We start from the raw sequence: 11,667 nt of genomic DNA, 5'->3' as shown, positions 1-11,667 counted from the left end.
ACAAAAAATGGATATTTTGAAAAATAAGGACTAAAAATGAATTGCTACCTATAAATTTAGGACACTAACTACGTAGCAAATATATAGTAATGCAAATTTAAATATATTATCTGGAAAATGATTTGAAGAACCCGCGTCGTTCGTTAGCCCCCCCGCGTATGTTGCTCTATTCCTCCATTCTCGAGTTCTGTATGCATGGTCGCCATGGCATTGATGAGAGATGGAGAGAGAAAGGAGGAGAGGTGAGAGAGAGAGAGAGAGAGAGGGAGAAGAAAGTTTTATATAGGAACATAAGACTTCAACGAAACCTAGAGAGGCAAAAAGTTGCCATTTTAATCCTTATTTTTTCTTCGTCTGCGTTAAATAACTTCACCCTCGGTACTCGCTCTCCATCTTTTTTCCGGCGGCGCCTCCGCCGTCCGGAAATATTCCCACCGCCTTCAGTCCTCCGCCTTCTGATTCTTTTTCACTTTCAAGGTTCTTCCCTTTCTTTGCATCTTTATTTTATTTATTCTTACACTAATAATAATAATGTATACACCCTCATAAGTGTGCGACTTTGGTAAAAGTTCAGTTAACCGACCGAAACGACATGAGATCAGGGGATTGATTATTCCCGGGATCAATCCTGCAAAATGTATGTTCATTTTGCATATATCTGTGCATGTGTGACATCTTATGTTATGAAAAGTTCAAATTATTAGTTTTATTCAATTTTTAGTGATAAATATTCAATCCTAACACTGATAAAATTGACATTAGCTAGATATGCCTCTTACAATATTTGGTTAATTGCTCCTTGTTTACTATAAGCATTATGGTCTGTTTGGCTTCATGTTTATATATGCATTTTGCAGCTTAAGCAATGGGAAAGTCAACTCCTTTTCATGGAGTTATTGAGGATATCAAAGCAAGAAAAAAATGTTACTTGCAAGATTGGTCTGATTGCAGCCGCTCAGGCATAAGGTAATAGCTTCTTAATTGGATTTTATATGAAGCATATATAGAATGTGGATGGAGGGGTTGTATTTCATTAAAAGAGTGTTAACAATATTGGTTTTTGGTTTCTAATTGTGTTCAGCATAGTGGCTCCAGCAACATACATTTTCTTTGCTTCTGTTCTTCCAGTCATTGCTTTTGGGGAGCAATTGAGCACAGAAACAGGTCTGTCACTTTTTTTACATTACTTGGGAATATTTTGAATTAAAAATTCCTTCTGTTAGGAAAATGACAGTTTTTATCCACATGTTCAATTCCTACCAATTTTCATCCACAGCTATTGTTTTAGTGCCAAAATTCGGTCACCCAAGGACATGCCGGAATATGAAATTATTAAGGGCATTTTTTGCCTTTTCATAATTAAGATATCAATTTGAACATGAATAAGGGGATTTAAATACTAAGATCCCAATTCGTAGTTCTTCTCCTCATTCTTATTCTCCTTCTTATTCATTTAAGAAGGATGAAGGGGAAAATGGCGAATTGAGATCTTAGGGCTTAAATCTCTTTATTCATGCTCGAATTGTGATCCTAATTATGAAAGGAGGAAAAATACTCTTATAATTTCAAATTTGGGGATGTCTTAGACGGAGGGGTGACTGGAGTGATGAATTTTAAAATTAAAACGTGGATGCAAATTGATAGGAATTAAACATGTGGACCAACACTGTCACTTTGCTAACACTGGCGGGACGAAAATTGGAATTTGCTCTAAATTTATTGATGGGGAGGATAAAGTTGTTGACTTGTTGTGCAACAGATGGAAGCTTGAGCACAGTTGAAACTCTTGCTTCTACTGCACTCTGTGGAATTATTCAATCAATTTTTGGTGGACAACCTCTATTGATTTTAGGAGTTGCAGAGCCAACAGTCATAATGTACGCATATCTCTACACTTTTGCCAAGTCGAATAAAGACATAGGGAAGGAGCTTTTTCTGGCTTGGGCTGGATGGTAAACAAATTTATTATGTTTTTATTATTATAAAGTTTCTTCTCAAATCTCAGATTGTCATAACATATTACTATTTTAATTAGATGAATGTCTAATTCAATTAAGGAATTTTACAGGGTTTGCATTTGGACTGCCCTCATCCTGTTTCTACTTGCCATATTTAATGCCTGCAATATACTCAGTAGGTTCACAAGGGTTGCAGGGGAACTATTTGGCATGTTGATTACAGTGCTTTTTTATCAAGAGGCTATAAAGGTATTCTTCATTATGGTCACAGCTTCAAAAGACTTGCCACTTACGCTAAAAGTTATAGCTGGTAGCAAAGATGCAACTTTATTTCCTTATACTGTCACACGTTCTCGAGACGTTGGGTGCTGGACTTGGACCTTTTAAGCCCTTTATCGGCCTCCGTCCAATTAACAACCCCAGACACTGGGTGTTAGACTTGGCCAGGCCCAACAACCCCAGACCTTTTAAGCCCTTTATCGGCCTCCGCCCAACAACCCCAGACAGCGGGTGTTAGACTTCGTCTTTACCGGCCTCCGCCCAACAATATCTAAAGTTCTGTTATTGTGCTTCGATTTTGAATTGCAGGGGGTAGTTGCTGAATTTGGTGCCCCTCATGGCGAAGAGGCGAAAGGTGAGGAGTACCAATTCCAATGGCTCTATGCAAATGGTTTGCTAGCAGTCATCTTCTCATTTGGAGTTCTCTTAACCTCCCTTAGAAGTAGAGAAGCTAGGTCTTGGCCTTATGGTACTGGTATGTATATGTGACCATATATATCTGGAGTTAATTTTGACAGTGCAGATTGATAGGAAGTTATTATGATCTTTGACCCGTCTCAAATCTTTTATTATTCGCCACTCAAAACAGGATTTTTTCGAAGTTTTATAGCGGACTATGGGGTTCCCCTTATGGTTGTGTTGTGGACAGCAGTGTCTTATACTGTACCAAAGGAAGTTCCATCTAGTGTACCTCGTAGACTTGTTTGCCCTCTTCCCTGGGAACCTGCATCTATGTATCATTGGACAGTTATCAAGGTATCATATTCAATATAACTTTTCACTATTCTTGATCATTAGGCTCTCCAAAATAGTTCCATTTATATAAATATTTTCAAATCAACCAAATTCAGTCCTAAATGTCCTCATATAAAGAAGGGTGAAGTTTGGTGTGAGTGAGAACATTTCATACATAGAACCAAATTTTTGTTGATTTGAAAAAGTTGATGGACTCAAAAGTTGTCAAATTGATACTTGAGGACCAAAAGTGGAAACGCCACTATAGTTGATGGACTAAAAATGGAATTAGTTTTGGACAATTTTAATTTACAAAAATATTTCATTTTTTTTTTTTGGATGACGAGGGAAATCTGCATCCACTATCCGAGGGTGTGCACTACCCCGCTTTGTGACCCTAGCCAGCAATGAACCATGATAAACCAGTCTAGGTTGCCCATAGTTGACCGGCTAAAACCAAGAAGACTGCAGTGTTGCCCATAGCTGACCGGACCAAGAAGACTGCAGTGTTGCCCATAGCTGACCGGCTAAAACTAAGAAGACTGCACTGGGTAAACCCCGCTTTGTGACCCTAGCCGGCAAAGAATCAAGGTAAATCAGTCTAGGTTGCCCATAGTTGACCGGCTAAAATCAAGAAGACTGGGATTTGAACTCGTGACCTTGTGGTTACAAGTTTATATCCTAAGAGCAACATTATTAGTTGGGGATATTAGAGCTAGAATGTAAGAGTGATTAGGAAAGAAAATGTGGGAGGAGAGAGAAAAAAAATTCAAAACTAATTTTTTATTAAAAAAATTCAAAACTAATTTTTTATTAAAAAAATAATAATATAAAAAGCATGGTCAGGCTCGCGACTGCTGTACGCTAGGAAGAGAAATATCTCAACCCTTGGCCAGGATGCCTTATCATTTCTCTCTCCTGGCTCTCTCTCTTCCATGTAGGCAAATATTTCTTGTATACCGTGAATGCTATGGGGATGCTCTTAGCTATCTTGGTTGGGGTTTTCCCCACGATTTTCTAGTACTACAATTACATTTTCAATCAAATATTCAATCTCATTGACATACCATGCTAAATTTCAGGATATGGGAAAAGTCCCACCATTTTACATTCTTGCTGGCTTCATTCCTGCTACAATGATAGCAGGTCTATACTTCTTTGATCACAGCGTAGCTTCACAGATGGCCCAACCCAAGGAATTCAATCTTAAAAAGCCTTCTGCTTACCATTATGATATCCTAATGCTTGGTGTCATGGTATAGTACAACTAACTCTACCAAGGCTTTAAGTTTGAAAGTATTTCAGTCAATAGATTTGTTCCACACATTTAATTGCCTTCTTTACAGACTTTGATTTGTGGATTGCTTGGACTCCCTCCATCAAACGGTGTCCTTCCACAAGCACCAATGCATACAAAGAGTCTTGCTGAGCTTAAGACGCAGGTACGTAATGATTTTGTTAATGCATTTTGTTAAGAGTCACATTGAAAATATTTCTTTTTAGAGTATTACTGACTCTGTTAGAGTCACACTACAGTATGTATTCATAACTACTTTTCACAACTTCTCATATGGGAGAGCAACTTGGTGCCACTAGACACAAGGTCATTGGCTCTCACATTGAAAATATCAGAGAGAATATATGAGTTTATAAGGCAGTGAGTTGAACAAACTAATTTGTTGGATTTAATCTTTTAGTGTATTTGATCCACGTGCATTATAGCCTAATTGATTTATCCTAACCCAATCTTAGACAGGTGCTAAGGCCATGAATTAGACTAGGCTAACTGCTTGGATTCAATCTTTTACGATGTTGTTTCGCGTAATTTTTTTTCACGCGACCCACTACAACATGCATTTTTATAACTCATAATGTACATTATTTTAAAGCATAATGTGCATTATTCTAACTCATAAACTACATTATCTTAATCCCAAAAGTTCCATTATTTTAACACATAATGTACATTATTCTAACTCATAAAGTACATTATTCTAACTCATAAAATAAATTATTCTAACTCATAAAATTCAACGATATTGTTTTGGATAGTGATCCACACAATAATTTGATTCATTTTTTTTTATATGATTTGACTCATGTGCATTATAGCTCAATCTTAAATTATATTCTATTACCTTTGGTTATATGGTTAAATGTGCACATAGTCTCTTTGGTCATTGATGTGCAGTTGATGCGAAAGAGAATGATGGCGAGTGCAAAAGAAGGCATGAAGATGCAAGCAACCAAATCGGAGATTTATGGGAGGATGCATGCTGTGTACGTTGAAATGGGCTCATCTCCGGCTGTAAGTGATGGGACCAAAGGACTTAGTTATATTTCTCATCTTTATTAATTGTTAATTTTTTTTTAACTAACAAATACTAATCTTAACCCCATGAGTATTATCAAAATCACCGCTTTAGTTCATATGCTTAATTATTGACCAATTTTCATTCAGGACTATTGTTTTTGTGTCAAAATTGATCACGGCTGGTCACCTCTCTGACTGAAACATGCCGGATTGTATCATTTGTAAGGTTATTTTTGTCCATTCATATATTAATGGAATTAACATATTATATCTGAATGGACAAAAATACCCTTATAAATTATATAATCCAGCATGTTTTAGCCCATAGGGGTGACTGGCGTGATCAGTCTTAACACGAAAACATGGATGAAAATTAGTAGTAATTAAACGTGTGGACTAAAACTATTATTCTGCTAATACTTGTGAGACCACGATTAGTATTTGCTCCTTTTTTTAACTGTTATGCTTTCTATGCAGCCTGTGGCGGATAAAGAGTTGAACAACTTGAAGGTGGCTGTAATGAAGAATGATGAAAAAGATGGGAACTTAGACCTTGCGAAAGACATTGATGCCCATTTGCCTGTGGGAGTTAATGAACAAAGAGTTAGCAATCTCTTGCAATCCATTTTTGTTGGACTTTCTATTTGTGCAGTTCCTGTGATCAGGATGATACCAACCTCAGTTCTTTGGGGGTACTTTGCTTACATGGCAACAGACAGTCTCCCTGGCAATCAATTCTGGGAGAGAATTGTGCTGCTTTTCGTTCCTCCTAATAGACGATTCAAGTAAGTCCTTTCATGGATTCTATCTGGCATTACGTTCTGCAATAGATGTGTCAATATAGATATTCTAAGTACTCCCTCCGCCCCCATTTCATTTTATAGAAAGCTTGAATAAAATTTAATATTGATATGTTGGGCGGAGGCCGGTGAAGGGCCAAGTCCAACACCCCTGAGGGAAGGTTGGGGAGGCCTAAAAAGCCAAGCGCAACATCCTGCCTCGCCTACTTTACAAGCTATAGCTTTTGGCGTACTGATAAGCGCTTGATTCTAACAAGTGGTATCAGAGGAGGGGAGTTGTTGTGTGGAGGCCTGAAGGGCCAAGTCTAGCACTATGTTGGGCTTGAACGGGGACGGGGACGAGGAATGTTTGTAATTCCCTATTAGGGATGGCGATACCTCTCGCCGCCTTGCCCTGTCCTCGAATAATTTTATTATTAAAATAATATATATATATATATATATATATATATATATATATATATATATATATATATATATATAAATTTAAGTTTTTAGTTTTTAAAATTAAAATTTACACTAATTTAAAATTTTGATTAAAAATTAACCGGGGACGGGGATGGAGAGTATACTCCCCGCCCCCACCCCACCCCGTTGCCATCCCTATCTAGCACCCTACTTCTTGAAATTGTGGTGGTAAGCACTTGATCCTAATATGGTATGTTTGATATTTGGGTGGAGGCCTTAAGCGCCAAGTCCAGCACCATGTCTTGTGTCTCAGTAATTGAAATTTCAAAATCTTAAACATATACTTTGTGGTATGTTTTGAAAACATTTATGGGGTATTTAGTTGGCATGAATTTCAATCAATTCCTTTGCAATGAAATTCATCATCCATGCTAATTATATTGTTTGGTTGGGAGAATTGCAATTCCCTCAAATCGTTGAATTACAATTCATACACTCCCCCCCAAGGATTTCAATTCAGCAGTGGGATGCAATGGAAATGAAGAAAAATTTACAAATTTGCCCTTGATTATAGTTATTATTATTAATTAATACACAAGGGTATTTTATCCTGTGCTCAGATGGCACATCTGGAGCTCCCCTTGAGAAAATGTCATAGGATTGAACTTCAGTGGTCGAGTATTAACTCTTTGGTCTTTAACACTTTGAATTCTTTGGTTTTCAACACTTTGAGAAAGTATAGAACAGATACTACTTTATAATAGAGTTAATAGTATTAAAAAAAAGGTATTTTACAATTTCCTCAAACCATTGAATTACAATTCATAACTCTCCCCAAAGAATTTCAATTCAGCAATGGGATGCAATGGAAAGCAAAAAAATTTACAAATTTGCCCTTGATAACAGTTATTATTATTAATACACGAGGATATTTTAGTCTTTATATCACTTCTTCTTTTTTCATTTCCAAAATTCTATTACTTCAAACAATGCATTTAAATTGCTACTTTATTCCCACCGAATTACGATTCATTTCTTTCCTAATTTCTACCCTCAACCAAACACTCTGTTATTGGTGTTGTAGATATGAGAGTAACATCTCTAATGGTGGTTTTTGCAGGGTCTTGGAGGGCATCCATGCCACGTATGTTGAGTCAGTACCTTTCAAATACATTGCAGGTTTTACAATCTTCCAATTTGTGTATCTACTGGTTTGCTTTGGAGTAACATGGATACCAATCTTTGGAGTGCTATTCCCCTTGCCATTCTTCGCTATGATAAGCATTAGAGAACACGTTCTTCCCAAGTTTTTCCCGGATGATTACTTGAAGGAATTAGATTCATCGGAGTATGAGGAAGTTGAAGGCCATTCATTACGCATGGGGAGCATGCATAGCAGGGTACATTATACTGCCTTTGCTGATATACATACATTAAAATGTCTGCATTTTCAAAATCTCTCTCTATGGTTTGGCATGTGCATTATAGTCCCTAACATGGTATTAGAGCCTGTTCGGTCCACTTTGTGGCGGCATAGCGAGTCCCCAGTTGGAGCTCGCACGACGGGCTATTAGCTCAGTAGTAGAGTGTTTCCTTGATAATTGTGTCGTTGTGCCTGGGCTGTGAGTGCTCTTCCAGTCACATGGATAGTTCAATGTGCTCATCCGCGCTTGACCCTGATATGTGGATCATCTAAGGCAAATTAGCATGGCGCGTATTCTTCCTGTTCGAACCGGGGTTTGAAACCAAACTCCTCCTCAGGAGGATAGATGGGGTGACTCGGGTGAGATCTAATGTAGATCTAACTTTCGATCACTTGTGGGATTCAGACTGTCCAGGAGGGACCACCACGGCCCCTCTCTTCTCGAGAATCCATACATCCCTTATCAGTATATGGATAGTTATCTCTCAAGCAGCCCAATCTTAGATTATAACAGTTTTAATCCGGAAACTACACTAGCTACATACATTCTCAAGCATAAATTCATTAACAGGATGGAGAAATGCCAAATCCCGAAGATGAGGATTACTCTTCTGCTGAGATATTGGATGAGATGACCACTCACAGAGGTGAACTAAGGCATAGGTCTATGAGCATTAGGGAGTAATGCAGTATCAGGTAAACTCACTTTCCACTCTTCTCTTCTTCAATTTATCATAGTTGGGTGGAGGTGGTAAATGCCAAGTCTAGCACCCAGTAATCGAGAGATTGTTGGGCAGAGTTCAGTAAAGGGCTTAAAAGGCCAAGTCCAGCACCCAGCCTCTTAAAAACGTCGTGATGACGGTCTATAAGCAAATAAATTTGTCCCTTCACTATTAACTATAGTTTTTTTTTGCATAAGTGATAAGCGTTTAATCCTAAAAATCATGCCTAGCTACTTCTTCCCACACACAATTTCAGATGCACTCCGACAATCGACCTGAGTGCAAGGACCGGTGATGCAGTTAGTGACACCAACGCTTATCGGGATGAAGTGGCGTTACAGAAAGTAGTGCAAAATACACTCTGGGTTGGGTAAAAGGAAAAGAACCATAGAAATTTGACTACCCAACTTCAATGAAAGTGTGGGCAATAAGTTCATTTAGGTTTTCTTTATGATGTTTAATTTTCTACCAGATTCTGGTTCTGGTACCAATTTTGCTGCAGTACAGTGTTTGTATTGTTTTTCCTAGTTATTTTGTTTTTGTCATTCCTGTAAATGTAACTAAGTTTTCAGAAGCAATTTCAACTTTGCTGAGACAGTTTTCTTCAACTGGGGGTGTAGGGCGTAACAGGTCCCTAGCATTTTACATTGAATACTTCTATTTATTTATTTATTTATTTATTTGCATAGTTACATAGACACGCGAGAAAAAAGAAGAATTGAATTAATCAATTAATATTCACATATTCACATATTCACATATTCACATATTCACATCATAATCGATTTATGATGTTGAAGTTATCTACAATTTAATTTTTCATGATTTTATGTTTAAGATTAATATATAAAATTTACTAATTGGGAGGTCACGGTGTCTTGTCAATCGTTATGCTGTACATCCGTATGCACCATACAAAACGAATGCCAAAACGATGTCGTTTTATTACAAAATGCGCATCTCTCCTTTAAAAAAAATTCAGGTTCGATTCCCAGCAACAACATTATATTGTTCATTCATTCTGGAATTTTAGTTCATAGATTATGGAATTATAGTTCATTGATTATGGAATTATAATTCATCGATTATGGAATTGTAGTTCATCGATTCTGAAATTTTAGTTTATAGATTATGGAATTTTAGTTCATTCATTCTGAAATTTTTAGTTCATAGATTAGATTATGGAATTATAGTTCATCGATTATGGAATTTTAGTTCATATGTTGTTGCTAGGAATCGAACCTGATTTTTTTTTTTAAGGGGAGACGCGCGTTTTATTAAAACGAAGTCATTTTTGCATCCGTATGCACAGCATAATTTGCCGTGTCTTGTGATCAAGCGGCATAACTGTGACTCTCTTATTGAATCACATTGCTTTAATAGGTTAAGAAAGTATATATGGGCAGATACTACATTGATGTAACATAGTCAATAATAGTAAAAATTAAAATAAGGGAAAATATCATCTTTTCTCCATGAGTTATATGCTTATAGAATTTTTTTCCCCTGAGTTATTCATGCATCCACATTTGCCTCCTCAATTATTATAAAAGTGGCGATTTTTCCTTCCTGATATATTAAATGGACATTTCTACCTTTAAAATAAATATTTTATTTATTTCTCTTCTTTAACAAATTATTACTTATACGTAGGGATAACCATGGCTCGGTTTGAACTGAACCGAACACTATAGCAATCAAATCAAAAATTTTCAGTTATGATTCAGAACATAACCCAATATTTGGATTTTCATTTATTTAAATCGTGAACTGGAAAAAAAAATGGATACTGAACCGTAAACCGGAGGTTCAAATCGGAACAACAACTAGCATTAGCTTAAAATTAGAATTATAATATTTGCAAATAGTGTATATTTTTTTCCCCATTTATATTGACTCTCACATATAAGTATATATAACCGCGATTTGGTTTTTATTTTGAACCGTCGGTTCACGGTTTCGGATCCAATTTGAACTGCTGGTTCAAACTTTCTTTTAAAATTTTATTTTTTTTATTTTTAAAATATTCTTAATTCAACAATTAATGTATTTTATTTTTTAAATCGTGGTTATAATTTGTTTGAGAAGAAAAATAAATGAAATATTTATTTTAAGGGTAAATATGTCCATTTAACATATCAGGGGTAAAAACTACCACTTACTAAATAATTTAGGGGGAAAAAGTGGTATAAATATATAACACAGGGAGAAATTAACTTATTTTTCAGAAAATATTTTCCGAAAATCATTTTCTGAGTTTTCAAATACACCCTTAAATAATTTAGGAGGAAAAGTGTTATAAGTATATAAAATAGGGAGAAATTAAAAATTGCCATTTTCCCTAAAAAGAAAATAAAAATTGACAAGTAAAATATGATAGGTGGAAAAATAAATGTCTTAATACAATGGGACAGTATTACACTAAAATTGATTGGGTGATATATATATATATACCAATGTATAGTTTGGAAAGTTAAAAGAGATTGAAGATTTCTGTCCTTGTTTTTATCCATGAACATTTAATAACGCAATCAACATTTATAGTTTAATAGGGATTTTTTTTTTCTTACGGAATGTTTGGTTCGCGAAATAGGATGGGAATAGAATAATGTTCCAATAGAGTTAATACATCCAATGGTCCTTTGAGTATTGAGGTGTTACCAGTTGTGGTCATCCGACTTTAAAACGATCAGTAGATGTCCTCCAAGTTTTAAAAAATTACCAGTTGTGATTCTTTTTATGCTTTTTAACATAATATTAGCTGCTTCATTTATTTTAATTTTGAATTGAAACAACATTTATTATGTTTTAATGGGAAGCGGCAAGAGTGTTTTAGGGGTCGTTTACTAACTTGGAAAAATGGAGGATTTTCCAGAAAAATGGAGAAATTGAGAATGGAAAAAATACTTTCTATGAACACTTGATAATTGTTCGTTGCTCTGGAGTCGCGTTCACCACACTCACCACCCCACTCAATGCTGCCCGCCTCTAGGCCACCCTCTCTCGCGCCCAACTTCTTCACAGCCAT

The 11,667-nt window shown here is 36.1% G+C and overlaps 1 protein-coding gene across 1 annotated transcript; it reads left to right on the top strand.

Annotated features, from left to right (window-relative positions):
* Positions 1-210: 210 nt before the first annotated feature.
* On the top strand, positions 211-9,277 carry LOC109174371 (probable boron transporter 7). Its single transcript, XM_019323608.1, has 14 exons — positions 211-477; positions 858-966; positions 1,082-1,164; positions 1,760-1,952; positions 2,069-2,207; positions 2,547-2,712; positions 2,827-2,993; positions 4,055-4,228; positions 4,319-4,414; positions 5,164-5,280; positions 5,764-6,071; positions 7,615-7,894; positions 8,489-8,613; positions 8,896-9,277. Exons 2-13 carry the CDS (start codon positions 866-868, stop codon positions 8,600-8,602), a joined length of 1,938 nt encoding a protein of 645 aa, XP_019179153.1. The 5' UTR covers positions 211-477; positions 858-865; the 3' UTR covers positions 8,603-8,613; positions 8,896-9,277.
* Positions 9,278-11,667: the final 2,390 nt, after the last annotated feature.

Source organism: Ipomoea nil, unplaced genomic scaffold, assembly GCF_001879475.1.
Source record: "Ipomoea nil cultivar Tokyo-kokei standard unplaced genomic scaffold, Asagao_1.1 scaffold0642, whole genome shotgun sequence".
NCBI classification, from domain to species: domain Eukaryota; kingdom Viridiplantae; phylum Streptophyta; class Magnoliopsida; order Solanales; family Convolvulaceae; genus Ipomoea; species Ipomoea nil.
The sequence above is the reverse complement of the archived record's forward strand: the minus strand, read 5'-3'. Positions and strand labels throughout refer to the sequence as shown.

What these genes read in the sequence shown, in the direction of transcription:
- LOC109174371 (XM_019323608.1), top strand. Translation starts at nt 866, where the DNA reads ATGGGAAAGTCAACTCCTTTTCATGGAGTTATTGAGGATATCAAAGCA. An exon ending in TGCAGCCGCTCAGGCATAAG is followed by an intron (nt 967 to 1,081) that starts GTAATAGCTTCT and finishes AATTGTGTTCAG; the next exon opens with CATAGTGGCTCCAGCAACAT. An exon ending in TCCTAATGCTTGGTGTCATG is followed by an intron (nt 4,229 to 4,318) that starts GTATAGTACAAC and finishes CCTTCTTTACAG; the next exon opens with ACTTTGATTTGTGGATTGCT.